Source organism: Hordeum vulgare, chromosome 7H, assembly GCF_904849725.1.
Source record: "Hordeum vulgare subsp. vulgare chromosome 7H, MorexV3_pseudomolecules_assembly, whole genome shotgun sequence".
Taxonomy (NCBI): domain Eukaryota; kingdom Viridiplantae; phylum Streptophyta; class Magnoliopsida; order Poales; family Poaceae; genus Hordeum; species Hordeum vulgare.
In genome coordinates, this window is record NC_058524.1 from 97,650,376 (window position 1) to 97,668,545 (window position 18,170).

At 46.6% G+C, this 18,170-nt stretch overlaps 1 protein-coding gene across 1 annotated transcript; it reads left to right on the top strand.

Annotated features, from left to right (window-relative positions):
* Positions 1-9,213: 9,213 nt before the first annotated feature.
* LOC123413208 (probable aquaporin PIP2-7) lies at positions 9,214-10,725 on the top strand. The gene is made up of 4 exons (XM_045106155.1): positions 9,214-9,679; positions 9,751-10,046; positions 10,152-10,292; positions 10,421-10,725. Exons 1-4 carry the CDS (start codon positions 9,340-9,342, stop codon positions 10,556-10,558), a joined length of 915 nt encoding a protein of 304 aa, XP_044962090.1. The 5' UTR covers positions 9,214-9,339; the 3' UTR covers positions 10,559-10,725.
* The last annotated feature ends 7,445 nt before the right edge of the window (positions 10,726-18,170 follow it).

The following is an 18,170-nucleotide window of genomic DNA, read 5'->3' on the forward strand; positions in this document are numbered from 1 at the left end:
AACTAGGACAAGAACTTGCTATGCTCATGAGGAAATTCCAGAAATTCACAAAACGTGGCCAGTTTGGAAAATCTTCAAGAAAATATATGAGGAAATCAGAATCTTCATCTGAGGACTACAAGAAAAGAACCTGCCACAAATGCAAGAAATTTGGTCACTACATTGCTGATTGTCCTCGCTGGGTGAAAGAATCAACGAAGAAGAAATACAAGGATGAAAGTTCTGATGACTCCAAGAAAAGGAAGAAATCTTCAAAGTCCTCATCGCACAAGAAGACCAGTTTCAGAAAGGCTCGGGCACTCATTCGCAAGGAAATGGATTATGAAGAAGAATCTGAGGAATGTGATGAAGAGGAAGGTTCTGAAGTGGAATTAGAGTCTCATGTGGCAAGTCTTGCACTGGCTACCACATTCGTCCGCAAGTCAATCTTCAACCTTGAAGAAAATGACAATGCTATCTACACTGATGAATATGTTGATGACTTCGCTCCGACCTATTGCTTCATGGCAAAAGGTTCAAAGGTACCAAACCACACTTCCTCCTCTGATTCTAGTGACTGTGAACCTGATGATTATCAAAAACCCAGTTACTATAAACTTGCCAACATTTCCACTAAGCAACAATGTGCCATTGAATAGCTTCAGAAACTGCTAGACAAAAGCGATGATCTGTTGAACGATGAAATGAATCATACTCAAGTCCTCACTGAAAACGTAAAAAGTCTTCAGTCTAGATTTAATAGTCTTCAAGATCGTTATGGCACAATCTTGGCTGATCATGCGATACTTTCCTATGAATTTCTTCAAAGGAAGATTGATCTTGAGAAGTTAAGAATGTCTCATGATGATCTTCAAATGGAAAATGATTCATTGCTTGCTTAACAGATCAGTACCGCTCAGGTTGAATTCGTTGCACCATGTCTGTAATGCATCGAGCGTGAAAGTGCTAATTCTTCACCAGAATCATCAAATGCTTCTATCGCTACAAATTCTTCAACTGTTCATGTGCTATCAAATTCTTCACTTGAGGAAAACCTAGGGTGCCACCCCATTCCCCTCCCTCCTATATGTAGTGGAGGGGGAGAGGGTAGCAACACCACAATCCAAGGCGTAGCCCCCTCTCCCTCCCTCTAGTTCGTTCCTCCTCTAGATCGGTTCGCCAGTTCACGGTGAATCCCTGCCGGATCAGCTCCACCACTATCACCGCCACACTGTTGTGATGTCGGAGAACTCATCTACACCTCCACCCTCGTTGGCTGGATCAAGGAGGTGGAGATCGTCATCGAACTGTACGTGTACTAAACGTGGAGGTGCCGTATGTTCGGCACTAGATCGGGGTGGACCATGATGGGATCGCGGCACAGTCCGTGATGAGATCGCGGGACGGATTGCGATTTGGATCATGAAGATGGTCGACTACATCAACTGCGTTATATACGCTTCCGATTAGCGATCGAAAAGGGTATGTGGATCTATATCCTCCCTCTCGTAGATGTTGATCTCCATAGATTGATCTTGGTGAGCGTAGGATTTTTTTGTTTCCCATGTGACGTTCCCCAACATTGGCATCATGATCTAGGTTTATGCATAGATGACATCTCGAGTAGAACACAAAGCAGTATGTGGGTGTTAATATTCAGATTGCTTCCTTCCTTGGTATTTTCTTGATTCGGCGGTATTGTGGGATGAAGCGGCCCGGACCAACCTTACTCTTCCACATACAAGAGACCGGTTCCATCGACTGACATGCAACTTGTTGCATAAAGCTGGCGGGTGTCTGTCTCTCCTACTTTAGTTGAATTGGATTAGACAAAGGCGGTCCTTGGATAAGGTTAAAGAGAAATTTGTGTATCATCATTGTGGTTTTGCGTAGGTAAGAATCGTTCTTGCTAGATACCCATAGCAGCCACGTAAAACATGCAAGAACAAATTAGAGGATGTCTAACTTATTTTTGCACGGTATGTTCTGATATGATATGGACAAAGACATGATGTTATATATTTTATGTATGAGATGATCATGTTGTAAAAGTTAATATCAACATGCGTGTCGATGCTACGGCAACCGGCAAGAGCCTTAGGGGATGTCTTTAATTTTTTGGCGCTTAGTGATGCTTTACTTTGTCGCTAAATCAGTAGCAATAGTAGTACGAGCATAGTTGGTGCGACAACCTCGATGGCAACACAATGATGGAGATCATGATGATGGAGATCATGGTGTAGTGTCGGTGACGATGGAGCTCATGTCGGTGCATTGAAGATGGAGATCAAAAGCACAAGTTCATGTCCACATCATGTCACTTATGATTTGCATGTGATGTTAATCCTTATTATGCACCTTGTTCTGCATAGGATGACGGTAGCATTATAAGCTTATCCCTCACTAAAACTTCAAGATAAAATTGCGTTCTCCCCAAGTGTGCACCTTTGCGACAGTTCGTCGTTTCTAGACACCACGTGATGATCGGTGTGATAGACTCTAAGTTCACATACAACGGGTGCAAGATAGTTTTGCACACGTGGAACACTCGGGTTAAACTTGACGAGCCTAGCATGTACAGACATGGCCTCGGAACACAGGAGACTGAAAGGTCGAACATGAGTCATATAGTAGGTATGATCAACATGGTGATGTTCACCATTGAAGCCACCTCATCTCACGTGATGACCGGACATGGGTTGGTGAATATGGATCATGTACCACTCGAATGACCAGAGGGATGTCAATTTGAGTGAGAGTTCTTGAGTAATATGATTAATTGAACTCATTATCATGAACATAGTCAAAATGTCTTTGCAAATTATGTAGTACATGATTAGCTTGCGTTGTAGCTCCCGTGAATTTCGATATGTTCCTAGTGAAAACTAAGTTGAAATATGATAGTAGCTATTATGCACACATGGTCCATAAACTAAGGATTTTCCTCATTGTTGCACAGAAGGCGTATGTCCTTAATGCACCGCTCAGAGTGCTACCACCCGAGCGTCTTTTCCCATGACTACGTAAGAGTTCAGTGCGTCATGCTTTACGGTTAGAATTGAGGCGCCCAAGACATTTTGGACTTCATGTAACATATGAGATGTTCCAAGAGATGAAATTGGGATTTCAGGCTCGTGCCCGCGTTGATAGGTATGAGACCTTCGACAAGACTCTTATCCCACAAAGTAAAGGAGAAAATCTCAAACGTTGAGCATGTGCTCAGATTGTATGGGTACTACAATCACTTCAATCAAGTGGGAGTTGATCTTCCAGATGAGATAGTGATTGACATAGTTCTTCAAAGTCACTGCCACCAAGCTACTGAGCTCCGTGATGAACTATAGCATACCAAGGATGGAGAAGATGATCCTTGAGCTATTTGCGATGTTTGACACCGCGAAGGTAGGAATAAAGAAGGAGCATCAAGTGTTGATGGTTAGTAAAACCACTAGTTTCAAGAACGGCAAGGGAAAGAAGGGATACTTCGAGTATGACAAGTCAGTTGTCACTCCAATGAAGAAACCCAAGGTTGAACCCAGACCCGAGACTATGTGCTTCTATGATGAGGGGAATGATCACTGAGGCGGAACTGCCCTAGACACTTGGTAGATAAGAAGGCTGGCAACGTCAACAGAAGTATATTAGATATATGTGTTATTGATGTGTACTTTACTAGTACTCCTAGTAGCACACGGATATTAGATACCGGTTTAGTTGCTAAATGTTACTAACTAGAAATAAAAGCTAAGGAATAAACGAATATTAGCTAAAGGCGAGGTGACGATGTGTGTTGGAAGTGTTTCCAGAGTTGATGTGATCACCATCGCACGCTCCCTTTACCTTTGGGATTAGTGTTGAACCTAAATGTTGTTTGGTGTTTGCGTTGAGAATGAACATGATATGATCATGTTTGTTGCCATATGGTTATTCGTTTAAAGAGAATAATGGTAACTCTGCTTACTTGAATAATACCTTCGATGGTCATGCACCTAATATGGATGGTTTATTGAATCTCGATCATAGTGATACACACGTTCATAAAATTGATGCCAAAAGATCCAAAGTAGTAATGATAGTACCAATTACTTGTGGCACTGCCGCTTAAGTCATATTGTATAAAATGCATGAAGAATCTCCATGGTAATGGATCTTTGGACTCACTCATTTTTGAATCATTTGAGACATGCGAACCATGCCTATTGGTGTAAACGCATGAAGAAACTCCATGCAGAGGGATCTTTTGGACACACTTGATTTTGAATCACTTGAGACATGCAAATCATGCCACATGGGCAAGATGACTGAAGGCCTCGTTTTCCAGTGAGATGGAACGAGAAAGTAACTTATTGGAAGTAATACATTTTGATGTATGCAATCCAATGAGCGCTGAGGCACTGAGTGGATATCGTTATGTTCTTACTTCACAGATGATTTGAGTAGATACATGTGTATTTACTTGATGAATCATGAGTCTGAAATATTGAAAAGTTCAAGCAATTTTAGAGTGAAGTTGAAGATCGTCGTGACAAGAGGATAATATGTCTACGATGTGATCGTGGAGGTAAATATTTGAGTTGCGAGTTTGGTATACATTGAATACAATGTGGAAATTGTTTCACAACTCATGCCACGTGGAACACCATAGTGTGATGGTGTGTACGAACGTCATAGTCGCGCCCCATTGGATATGGTGCATAGTATGATGTCTCTTATCAAATTACCACTAACGTTTTGGGGTTATGCATTAGAGACAACCACATTCAATTTAATAGGGCACCACATAATTCTGTTGAGATGTCACCGTATGAACTATGGTTTGGAGAAACCCGAGCTGTCGTTTCTTAAAGTTTGGGGTTGTGATGCTTATATCAAAAGGATTCAGCCCGATAAGCTCGAACCCAAAGCGGATAATTGCATCTTCATAGGATACCCAAAGGAATCAGTTGGGTATACCTCCTGTCTCAGTTCCAAAAGCAAAGTATTTGTTGATGAAAACGGGTCCTTTCTCGAGAAAGAGTTTCTCTCGAAAGAATTGAGTGGGAGCATGGTGGAACTTGATGAGGTTGTTGAACCGTCACTTCAAACATAGTGTAGCAGGGTGCAGGAAGTTGTTCCTGTGGCGCCTACACCAAATTGAAGAGGAAGTCAATGATGATGATCATGAAGCTTCGGATCAAGTTACTACCAAACCTCGTAGGTCGACAGGGACACGTATTGCTCTAGAATGGTACGGTAATCCTGGCTTGGAGGTCATGTTCTTGGACAACAATGAACCTACAAGCTATGGAGAAGCGATGGTGGGCCCAGATTCCGAGAAATTGCTGGAGGCCATGAAATCCAAGATAGGATCCATGTACGAAAACAAAGTGTTGACTTTGGAAGAAAAACTTGATGGTCATAACGCTATTAAGTACAAATGGGATTTTAAAAAGGGAAGATAGATGACGATGGTGAATGTCACCATTTAGAAAAGCTCAGCTTGTCGCAAAGAGGTTTTCGACAAGTTCAAGGAGTTGACTACGATGAGACTTTCTCACCCATAGTGATGCTAAAGTATGTTGGAATTATGTTAGCAATTGCTGCATTTTTCAATTATGAAATCTTTCAGATGGATGTCAAAACATTGTTTCCTCGACGGTCTCCTTGACGAAAGGTTGTATGTGATACAACCAAAAGGTTTTGTCGATCCTAAGGATGCTGACAAGTAAGCAAGCTCTAGCGATCCTTCTATGGACTCGAGCAAGCATCTCGGAGTTGGAATATACGCTTTGATGAGATGATCAAAGCTGTTTGGTTTATACAAAGTTTGTGAGAAACTTGTATTTCCAAGAAAGTAAGTGGGAGCACTATAGAATTTCTGATGAGTATATACGGTTGACATATTGTTGATCGGAAATGATGTACGATTTATGGAAAGCATATAGGGTTGTTTAAAAGGAGTTTTTCAAAGGAAAACCTGGAATAAGATACTTGAACATTGAGCATCAATATCTATAGAGATAGATCAAGACGCTTGGTAGAAAATTCAGTGAATACATACCTTGACAAGATATTGAAGGAGTTCAAAATAGATCTGTCAAAGAAGGAGTTCTTGGCTATGTTGTAAGGTGTGAATTTGAGTAAGGCTAAAAGATCGACTACGACAGAAGAAACTGAAAGGACAAAGGTCGTCCCCTATGCTTTAGCCGTAGGCTCTATAGTATGCCATGATGTGTACCACACCTGATGTGTGCCTTGCCATGAGTCGGTCAAGGGGTACAAGAGTGATCCAGGAATGGATAACTGGACAACAGTCAAAATTATCCTTTGTAACTTGAGGACTAAGGAAATGTTTCTTGATTATGGAGGTGATAAAAGAGTTCGTCGTAAAGGGTTACGTCGATGCAAGCTTTCACACCAATCCGGATGACTCTAAGTAGTACACCAGATTCATATAATGGAGTAGTCCTTTGGAATAGTTCCAAATGGAGCATGGTAACAACATCTACAATATGACATAGAGATTTGTAAAGCACACACAGATCTGAAAGGTTCAGGCCCGTTGACTAAAAACCTCTCTCACAAGCAAAACATAATAAAAACACCATAACTCATTGGGTGTGAATCACATAGTGATGTGAACTAGATTACTGACTCTAGTGCAAGTGGGAGACTGTTGGAAATATGCCCTAGAGGCAATAATAAATTAGCTATTGTTATATTTCATTGTCCGTGATAATCGTTTATTATCCATGCTAGAATTGTGTTGATTGGAAACTCAAATACATGTGTGGATACATAGACAACATACTGTCCCTAGTAAGCCTCTAACGACTAACTCGTTGATCAAAGAAGGTCAAGGTTTCCTGACCATAGACATGTGTTATAATTTGTTAACGGGATCACATCATTAGGAGAATGATGTGATGGACAAGACCCAAACTATGAACGTAGCATGTGATCGTGTCAGTTTATTGCTACTGTTTTCTGCATGTCAAGTATCTGTCTCTATGACCATGAGATCATGCAACTCCCGGGCACTGGAGGAATGCTTTGTGTGTATCAAACGTCATAATGTAACTGAGTGACTATAAAGGTGCTCTACAGGTATCTCCGAAGGTGTCTCTTGCGTTGGCGTGAATCGAGACTGAGATTTGTCACTCCGTATGACAGAGAGGTATCTCTGGGCCCACTCGGTAATACAACATCACGAGAAGCTTGCAAGCAATGTGACTAAGGAGTTAGTCGCGGGATCTTGTATTACGGAACGAGTAAAGAGACTTGTCGGTAATGAGATTGAACTAGGTATAGAGATACCGACGATCAAATCTCGGGCAAGTAACATACCGATGGACAAAGAGAATAGTATACGGGATTGATTGAATCCTTGACATTGTGGTTCGACCGATAAAGATCTTCGTAGAATATGTAGGAGCCAATATGGGCATCCAGGTCCCGCTATTGGTTATTGATAGGGGAGTGTCTCAGGTCATGTCTACATAGTTCTCGAACCCGCGGGGTCTGCACTCTTAAGGTTCGGTGACGTTTCGGTATAGTTGAGTTATGTATGTTGGTGACCAAAGTTGTTCGGAGTCCCGGATGAGATCCCAGACGACATGAGGAGCTTTGGAATGGTTCGGAGACAAAGATTCATATATAGGAAAGAGGTATACGGGTTCTGGAAAAGTTTTGGGCATTACCGGTTGTGTACCAAGAGTGACGAATGGGTTTCGGGGGTCCACCGGGGGGCACCCACCCCGTGGGGCCACATGGGCCTAGGAGGTGGCGCACCAGACCTCGTGGGCTGGGCAGCCAGCCTCTATGGGCCTATGCGCCAAGAGGGAAGAGAGGGGAGGAGTCCTAATTGGAGGACTCCCCCCACGCCCCACCTCCTAGTTGGAGGTGGACTCCTCCACCTTGGGGCGGTCAGCCAACCCTAGGGGAAACCCTAGGGCGCCACCCCTTCCCCCTCCCTCCTATATATAGTGGAGGGGAGAGAGGACAGCAGCACCACAATCCAAGGCGCAGCCCCCTCTCCCTCCCTCTAGTTCGTTCCTCCTCTAGATCGGTTCGGCAATGCACGACGAAGCCCTTGTGGATCAGCTCCACCTGTATCGCCGCCATGCTGTTGTGTTGTCAGAGAACTCATCTACCTCTCCACCCTCGCTTGCTGGATCAAGGAGGTGGAGATCGTCCTCGAGTTGTACGTCTGCTAAACGCGGAGGTGCCGTTCGTTCGGCACTAGATCGGGATCGACCGTGATGGGATCGCGGGACAGTCCGTGATGAGATCGCGGGACGAATTGCGATTTGGATCGCGAAGATGTTCGACTACATGAACCGCGTTATATACGCTTTCGTTTAGCGATCTACAAGGGTATGTGGATCCGATCTCCTCCCTCTCGTAGATGTTGATCTCCATATATTGATCTTGGTTAGCGTAGGGAATTTTTTTGTTTCCCATGCGACGTTCCTCAACATAAGGCGATACCATTTGGGATCTAGACTAGACCCACATACCAACACTAATATTTCTTGTAGTTTTGTGCTCACTCGTGCGCATCGAGGATCAACTTTTGATTCTTTCACCCATCCTCAAATTTCTCCAAATCAATAACGCTTAACCTTGAGGTTTCTTGCGGATGAGATCTCGAAAAAGAAGAGATTCCTTATAGATATGAACAGTCTATCAGTCATATTAATTTTGATGTTATAGTATATCCCCTTAAAGATCCGACGTCGTCGGCGGCCCAACAAAAACTTTCCTCCTTATCACATGTCTATGAGTGCTAGTGCCAACCAACATCTACACACGTGCCATCTCAAGTGCCATAATGGATCACACGCATCTTGTACATATTTGTGCCACTGATCCGCACACACCTGTGTAATCATGAGGATCGGCCCCAACCATTTTGTAACACCCTCACACTGGTTGTCGCGTGCCGTGTACTACCTAGGATCTACATTGACCTCATAGACCAACACTAGTTTTTCTTAACCGGTCACCCATTTTGAAATTATCCTAGGCTTAGGGAGAAGGTTGGAGATCTGAAATTGGGGATAAGGTATTTAGGGATAAAAAGAAAATAAATCGAGCAATGTACCATTGCACACTGGATGAAGATCCGGTCGACATAATTTGGTAACTGGAACATAACGATCTGATCACCTGTGCATTAGAAGCTCACGGACACGTAGTGGATTCCAAGGAGAGAACCTCCTCCAAGTATCTAAGCGCACAGTCTCCCTCACGCAGCTGTACGAACACTTGACCACGATCCCTATTTAAGCTTCCTCTCATGGCGTGGACAATCATAGCACCCAGCAGGAACCAAGCCAGATAGAATCCTCTGCCTTGCCTTGGAGGCTCAACTCGACCATGCCGTCGCCGATCTTGCCGGCAAAGGAGGTGGAGGAGGTGGTCACCGCCAACGAAGAGGTGACAGACATTATCGTCCAGAGGGTGCCGTACTGGGACCCTCCGGCGGTCCGGGCGCTGGACACGAGCGAGCTGAGCACGTGGTCCCTGTACCGCGCCCTCATCGGCGAGTTCACGGCCTCCCTCATCCTCCTCTACGTCAGCATCGCCACCGTCATCGGATACCGGAACCAGTCCTCCGCCGCCGACGAGCGGTGCACCGGCGTCGGCTACCTCGGCGTCGCCTGGTCCTTCGGCGCCACCGTCTCCGTCCTCGTCTACTCCACCAGCGGCGTCTCAGGCACGCTCCGTAACAAGATACAGATATGTGCAGGTTGTTGCGGCGATTAATTATCGGTTCACCTGATGCAGGTGGGCACATAAACCCGGCAGTGACGTTCGCGCTGTTCATCGCCGGGAAGGTGACGCTGGTGCGCTCGGTGCTGTACGTGGTGGCGCAGTGCCTCGGCGCCGTCGTCGGCGTGGGCATCGTGAAGGGGATCATGAAGCACCCGTACGACGACTTCGGCGGCGGCGCCAACGCGGTGGCCGGGGGGTACTCCCTCGGCGCGGCCCTCGGCGCGGAGATCTTCGGCACCTTCGTCCTCGCCTACACCGTCTTCTCCGCCACCGACCCCAAGCGCACCGCCCGCGACGCCTTCGTCCCCGTACGTCGATCACGCGTCTCCGCTTCTCTCCTCTCAGCTAGCTTGTCGTGATCACGGCCGGCGGCATCTGTTCAACCTGTATATATGATCTGTCGTTAACTGCAGCTGGTGGCCGCGCTCCCGATCGGGTTGTCGGTGTTCGTGGTGCACCTGGCGACCATCCCGATCACCGGCACGGGCATCAACCCGGCGAGGAGCCTGGGCGCCGCCGTCCTGTACAACCAGCACAAGACCTGGAAGCAACACGTACGTGAGAGCCATGCATGCACCATGTATCAAGATCGTGTACAGTGGATCTTCTGAGGTCCATGCACCATTCCTGTAGCCATTGCTTTTGTTCGGATGACATTAAGTGTTTCGTTGATTTGCTGCAGTGGATCTTCTGGGTCGGGCCCTTCACCGGCGCCGCCATAGCGGCGTTCTACCACAAGATCGTGCTGCGCGACGAGGCTGTGGTGAAGGAGTCGCTAACGCAGCTGGGCTCGTTCAAGAGGAGCGGCTCGACCGCTTGAAGATCGAGGAGAGGAGAGCATGCATATATTTTTCGTCGGTGTAATGAGGGTCGAAAAGTTGTTGGGTTTTTTTTTTTTTTGACTTCTCTTGGCCCTGTAATGTGCGGAATCTTGCTATAAGCGTGTGTTGATGTGCGCCGTTCGTCATGAATCATGATGTTTATCAATTGGTCCATTTGCCAACGAGCGAAATGCTCAGATCTTTCGGCACCACCTCCAATCATGGTTGCGAACATCAAGAGCGATGGGAGACAAGCATTTAAGAACATCAAATGATTTGAGTGATATCTTACCCGGAGCGGAGAGGTCATGATAAACATTGTCTCACTGTCCTTAATTAATGGGTGAAGCAAAAAAAAAATGTCTTTATCTCACAAATATTTTTTAGCAACTTATTTCACAAATAAATAACGCAATGTTTTTCATTGTAGCACATCTACCAGCAAGCAAATTTTTACGCCTGTCCGAGGTGAATCACCTCGTCCTCAAGAATATTTTACCCGTTAGACTTTGAAGGTTGGTCCACCATCTAGACGTTGAAAGCCTCTCTACCCTTGTATCCACCCTTCATTTTGTTTTAAACTTGGACAATCTTAGGGTAACTCGAATAGACGCGTTAGATTCAGTGCGTGCAGGAGAAAACGCGTTTTTCACGGGCGTGCATCCGATGGACGCGCTCCAGCAGAGATGAAAAAGTTTGACGCGGTAAAAAATATTGCGCATGAGGAAAAGCAGCATGTGGGGCAGCTTTGTCGTGTGGTGTTGCGCGCACTCGATAAAAACCGCGCATTGGAGCCCGCTAACCGCTATCTCTTTGCTGCTTTCTCTGCCTCGTCGCCCCTGTTCCCCGCCGCTTAATCTGGGCCGCCGGCCCCACGAGCTTCTTTCTCGTCTCCGGCGCCTCTCTCTTCGCCCAACCGTCTTTTCCCCCGTCGCCGCCATGCCGCCGCGCGCCCAGAGCAGCTCCAGCTATCGCGGCGTCCGCGCCCGCCCCTTCGGTGTGTACTACGCGGAGTTACGCTCCGGTCCTACATGTGCCAGGTTCGACACATTCGAGACCTTCCAAGCTGCCTCCCCCGTTACTACGCGACGGAGTGACGGCTTGGGAAGCCACGGGCTCAGATGAACTTCCCGGAAGTTCGGACGCGAGAGGAGGCGAGGGCCCGCGCGCCTCCATCGCGACTAATCACCATGGAGGAACGTCGCATCCAACAGAGGCGGGAGCGCCGCATCCTCATCGTCGAGATGGATGAGCAGGCTATGACGGCGTGGCGCGAGCACTTCCCGCAGGATGTCATCGACGAACACGCGTTCTGGGTGCAAAGGAGGGCAGACCGACTTGCGGAACGCAACGAGAAGCATAGACACAAGGCTTTGGTGATTGGAGAACATGGACACGCTCTAGGGCTCGAACGATGAGCGATGGACGGACATGTTTCTTACAACGTCCGACAGCAGCGAGGATGATGATGAAGAATAGTCTAGTTTTATCTAGTTTTTAAGTTTTTAAGCTTTATCTAATTTTAGTTTTAAGTTTTATATAATATATTTCCATCGTACAATCGTTTTCATTTGTATCTTACTGATTATATGTAATGTTGGCTTCAAGTGTAAATTTAACATGCCTACTAAGGTGGGTCTTATTTTACAGCGTGTGCTGAGCAAGCGTTTTCCAATGCGTTAAAAAATGATGTTTCGACCCTGTATATTTTTTTTAGTGTGCGTCGTTGAAGTTAGTGAGCATATAATACGGTCCGGTGTCACAGCCAATGTTTAAACTGGAAGATAAAGATACAGGCGATTTTTCCCCAAGGATCCCGAACACAATAAATATGCACCAACATTCCATTAATAGTGAGAGTGTTTTTCCAACAAGAATGTTCATCGACAGTGGTCTCCCACATGTTCGTGCACGCATAACCCGGGAAGCTGCTGCCTAATTCTGCACACACCAGATCGGTCACTTATTTCGCCATGTTTCTTCTCAAGTACTTGTCCGTAAGAGTATCTACAATCGAATCATTTAAACCATTCTCAAACGATCAGACAGGTCGTCCGGTACTCACTGATTACGAAAAAGCAATTCAGACGAACTCTTCAAACCGGCATCAAAAGTTTAGGTTCACCGACACCCCTTATATCCAGCTTAAACATGGGATGAATATGGAGGAGCCCGGACACGTCCGGATACGTCCGCCTGGCCCACGTTGGCCCCCATCTATCACACATATTAGTCTCCATCTATTCACCGGACCAAACCCTAACCACTTCACTCCACTACCCTCGACTCTTATTCGCCACCCAGACTCACCTTCGGCATGGCGGGCAGCGGTTCTGAGTCCTTCACCTCCAGATCCGTCGACCACGAGCTCGTCCCACGTGGCCCCGAGGAGGAGATGGCCGTCTGGGTTGCTCTATGCCGCTCCCGGAAGGCGCCCGCACGACGGCAGCGCTCGGACTCGCAATGCTGGGAATCCAATGCCTTTGCACAACTGGTGCTTGGATCCGCCATCGCTGCCTCATCTGAGGCGGTGCGGTCCGTCCGGCGTCCGAACGGTGTGACGGAAGTGCAATCCCTCCGTTGGCGCGCCGATCACGAAGCATGGCCGTCCTCGGATGATGTCATGATCGTGGTGTGCCCGCGGGGGGGAGGTAGTGGGCACGGGATGCAGTGGAGGCCCTCGTGACGGTGGATGTTGGAGAGGCGGAGTCACACTCTCCGGCGTCCCGTAAGGTGCACTAGTACTGGCGGCGCAACAGCGTCGGCTCCTACCATGAAGGATCTGTCATCAACCTCACGTCGTCTGGCACCGTCTGGGTTACCAGCTTCGACGAGGAAGAGTAGGGCATGGGTGACGACGGTAGCTCGACTCCCATGAGCCGACTAGTGTCCCATGGCCTACTCTACCTCGCCGACAACCGGACCGACACTGTGAGGGACGCAGCCAGCCACCAGACATGGGCACGGCGGAGCCGGACGAGTTTCGCTTAGTATTAGGTTTAGGTTGCATGTAATGTAATAGTATGGATTTAAGGTTTCTAATTTAAGCTATCCGAATATGAAATGTATTATTTGAAATGTGACCGGTCAAATGTCCGCGGATTTATAATGTTCAACTATAGATGCTCTCACGTATTCCGTCCATGTATATTCTTGTAACCAAGTACTACCTTTGTCCAAGTATATAGGCCATACGCGTAGTTCTATATTATATGCTATAAAAATTGCATATTCAAAAACTATATCCGCATGAATCTAATAATATGTTATTTATTACATATAATACATATTTAAATAGTTAATTAACGATCTAAAACTACGTGCATGTCCTATACACCCGGACGGAAGGTGTACTTTATCCTCATGGGAGAGTGGCTATAGACATAAACCTTTGATACCCTGGCTCGTCGTTGATTCCATTATGTGAAATTCTTCTAAACTATCACGGTGTCCAAGGTAGCTGCATCGAAAACAATTCCACGAACGCTCAATCTTTTTATCTCTCAATATAAATATTTCCTTTTTTTGTAAATGTCGTCTTAAAACGTGTGGTCATAGATCCGGTGAATTCTCTCATGATTAATGGACCCCGAGAGATGGATAGATCATCATGACTATATATAAACTTGTCAGATCTGATATGATATATAGAGATCTTCATAATTGTACGTAGCTAAATTATTATTGATAAATCTGTATGTTGAAGGTTGATAGATCATCAGGTAGTTCTCGGTACGCTACTAAAGATGATAGATAAGTCCAAAATACATGGAAGTTCACATGGACGAATTCAATGTGTCGGGGAATATTCCTCATAGTGTGATTTGTTGAGCTTGTGTCAAGTGTCATGTACGAGTCAGATTACGTTACGACTTTGTGGTTGTAGTGTGTGTGGCTAGGATGCGATTAGTGCTGGAGTCGAACATTTATATCATTGGTTTTCTATTATTATTATTTTTTAGAAAAGGAGGTTGTATCCCCGACACCTGCATTTGGGTGAAGCATGCAATCATTTTATTAATTATTCATAAAGATCTTACAAAGTAATATGAAACCACCATCTTGGCAACCACCTATCGCTACTCCTACCCTCTTGATGAAGGGGTGCCGAATGCCCGAGCCTAATACCAAACAGACATCACACCAAATGCTAACATCTAAAGCGGATGTCCCAACCAAGCCACAATACCTGGAGTGGGGCACACGCCGTCCGGCGCACTCCCAGTGGGCACCTGAAAAGACCTCGATGACGCCTAGAGGGGGGTGTGAATAGGCTATTTAAAAACTTCTTCAGATTTGGCTTGAACTTAATGCGGAAATAAACTAAGAGGTTACTTGTCAAGCACAAATCCTAAATGCACTAGGCACTACAACGTGTATCAACAACACGATCTACCAAGATGGACACAATGCAGTTACTAACAAGCACAAGTAAGTTACACAAACTTACTTGAGCTATATCACACGACAAGTAGGTAAATAACACAAGATACTAGATCACACTATATCACACGATATATCAAGGGTTGCAAGTATATACGTGTGGATATAGAGGGTATGCTTGAATGATTAATCTTGTACAAGAAATAGCCAACACAATATAATGATCACAAGCAATATGCAATGTATGTATGTTCAAATAACACAAGTAAACCACAAGTAAGGAGTTAGGGTTAAGGATAACCAAGGTCACTGAGACGAAGATGTATCCCGATGTTCACTTCCTTGGAGGGAAGCTAGTCACCGTTAGAGAGGTGGATGTTACCACGAAGGCACACCAACGCCACGAAGGCTCACCCTATTCTCCCTTTGAGATAACACCACGAAGGCATTTCTCAACCACTAGTGGTAAGCCTTTGAGGTGGCTTCCAAACCCTCACAAACTTTTCCGGGGGAAATCACACGAATTGATTCCTCTCCGAAGAACTCCTACCGCCTAGGAGTCTCCAACCTCCAAGAGTAATAAGATCACGGGGAATGCTCAAAACTTGCTCAAATCACAAATAGCTTGGGTTGAGAGAAGGAGAGGGAGAAGATCTATCTTTTGATTGGAACAACTCTCAAAGGGGCTCAAAAATGCTCTTGGGATCTAAGATTTGGAGTGAGCAAATGTGTGTGAGGTGGAAGTGTCTTCTTATGAGGATAAGGCTGTGTTGGGCACCCTTTCACGAGGTGGGAGAAGAATATATATAGTGTGGAGTGAAATCCAGCCGTTCGAGGTGCAATAAGTCACACAGGGTCCGGACGTCCGACACTTGTCGGACGTCCGGGCGTCCGCGAGGGGCCGAACGTCCGACAGAGGTCAGACGTCCGAGACCTGTAGGAATGACTGTAATTTATCTGAGTTTATCAGCGGCCGGACGTCCGACAGTGGCCGGTCGTCCGAGGCCTGTAGATGTGCCTGAACATGTTTGAACTCATCAGCAGCCGGACGTCCGGAGTGGCCCGGAAGTCCGTGTTATACAACACAATTTCTTCTGGTGGTGGCTTCCGGATTTCCGACGGGGGTCGGACGTCCGGAGCTTGGACATCCGGAGGGGGGGCCGGATTTCCGAGATATAGTGCACACAAACTACTGGTGTTGACCTCCGGATTTCCAGAGCCTGGCCGGATGCCCGGTCCTCGGACGTCCGGAGGGAGCCGGATGTCCAGGCCTCGGACGTCCGGAGGAGGCCGAATGTCCGAGGCACTGGTCCTGTTTTCTGATAACAGCAGAGCAGTGGAGATGTGGTATGAGCAGAACAATGGAGATGTAGTTTGAGCAAGTTCATCGCAAAACCTGTGATCCCCTCTTAATAGTGCGGGATCCCTAAGGACTCAAGAATCATAAAAGAGTACTGATGATCCATACTTGAGTGTATACTTTTATTCGTTGATCATCACTCCGCACAACTAACGTCAAAGGAACTGATACCTTTGAGTTAGCCCTTTCACGTGAGCTTGATGTTGTTGTTCCTTCTTGGCTCAAGTTGAAAGCAAGACATGTTGAAGTCTTCAAGTAACTTTCCCATACACAATGCGGAAAGACTAGCGTATGTATTCATCTTCATTTGTCCACCAAGTGAACATCCACAAGAATCAAGCATGAAGTTCTCAAGAATGCTTATCTTGATCTTGTCCTGTCCACCATGTGAACATCCACAAGAATCAAGCATGTAGTGATCAGGAATGCTTATCTTGATCTTGTCCTAGTTAGCACATGAGGTTGTCCTTGTCAGCACATGATCATTGACAATAGTTTCAATGATATATTCGTGCTGATCCGCTTGAACTTGCACACCACAATCTTGATGACGATCACCACTTGACGTCATCCTTCATGGGTTGTATGAGATCTTCCTTTTGACGCAAGCCCAATGGAAACACACCTAACCCCCACATAGGAGTCTCACAAAGACCATGGGTTAGTACACAAACACGTAATGGACAATGCTTACCATACCATGGGATCACTTGATCCCTCTCAGTACATCTTATACACTTTGTGTGTTGATCATCTTAATTTTCTCTTAGTCTAAGATCTTGATCAACCTAGTGTTTCTATGACCATTCTTTGGATAATACCTTGAATAACATCTTGGTCAACATATAAACTCCTTGAACCCAACAGATGGACTTCAAGAAGTGCCTATGGACAAATCCTATAAATATAACTTAAGGCAACCATTAGTCCATAGGGATTGTCATCAATTACCAAAACCACATATGGAGATATATTATGCTCTATCAGCACCACATGCGCTCGCTGCAAGGGTTGTCACCTTCGTCTTCCATCGATCCATCTTCACAGCAGATTCCAACGCATTGACCTTGCGTGGCCTCTCTGCCATCAACGCCACAACGACGCCAGACAACATCACCCCCCTGCGCGAGTCCATTGTCACACATCAGACGCCGAGTCTCCAGTGCGCCACATAGCCGAGATCCGCCACCCTTAGTGTGTAGGATGAAGCACCGCTCCACCACCTGTGCACTTGAGTCGGCACCTGCTCCACAACGATGCCTCTAGCGAGGAGCGCGGTGCAATACATTGCCACCGTATGATCTGATAACATATCTAGGGTTTCCCCTAGAGCATGCCGAAAGGAGCGACACGACATGCTATGATGATGCCTTCAACAAGGTAACGATGCCAAGGGACGCCGCCATCGTTCGCCATGACCCTAGTCGAGGCTCGGTCTTCATTGGTTGTATTGTCGCTCCAAACTCACCACCGGACATATCTGAGAGAAGACCCGCCACCACCACTTGGCCGGCCGCCACAACCACGCGAACGCGCAGCCTGGGCGACCGCCGCCTCTACACCGCCCTCCTAGCTGCACCTGACCTGGAAGCTTGACCCAGTGCCAAAGATCGGAGAAAGGATCCCCAGATCCAGGAGACTAAGCCAAGGCCGCACCGACATACACACCATGATACGGAGTGCCGTCGCGCCCATCCCGCGGCGGTGGACGCTGCCGCCCGCAGCTCTAAGCTATCGGGCCAAGTGTCCCACGCACGTGCGCCACCACAGGGATAAGTGCCCTGCCGCAACCCTCGCCGGGGTCGGCCCGGCCTTTGCCAAGAGGCCCCCTCCAGCAGCGGTGAGACTAGAAAGGGAGGGTGATGAAC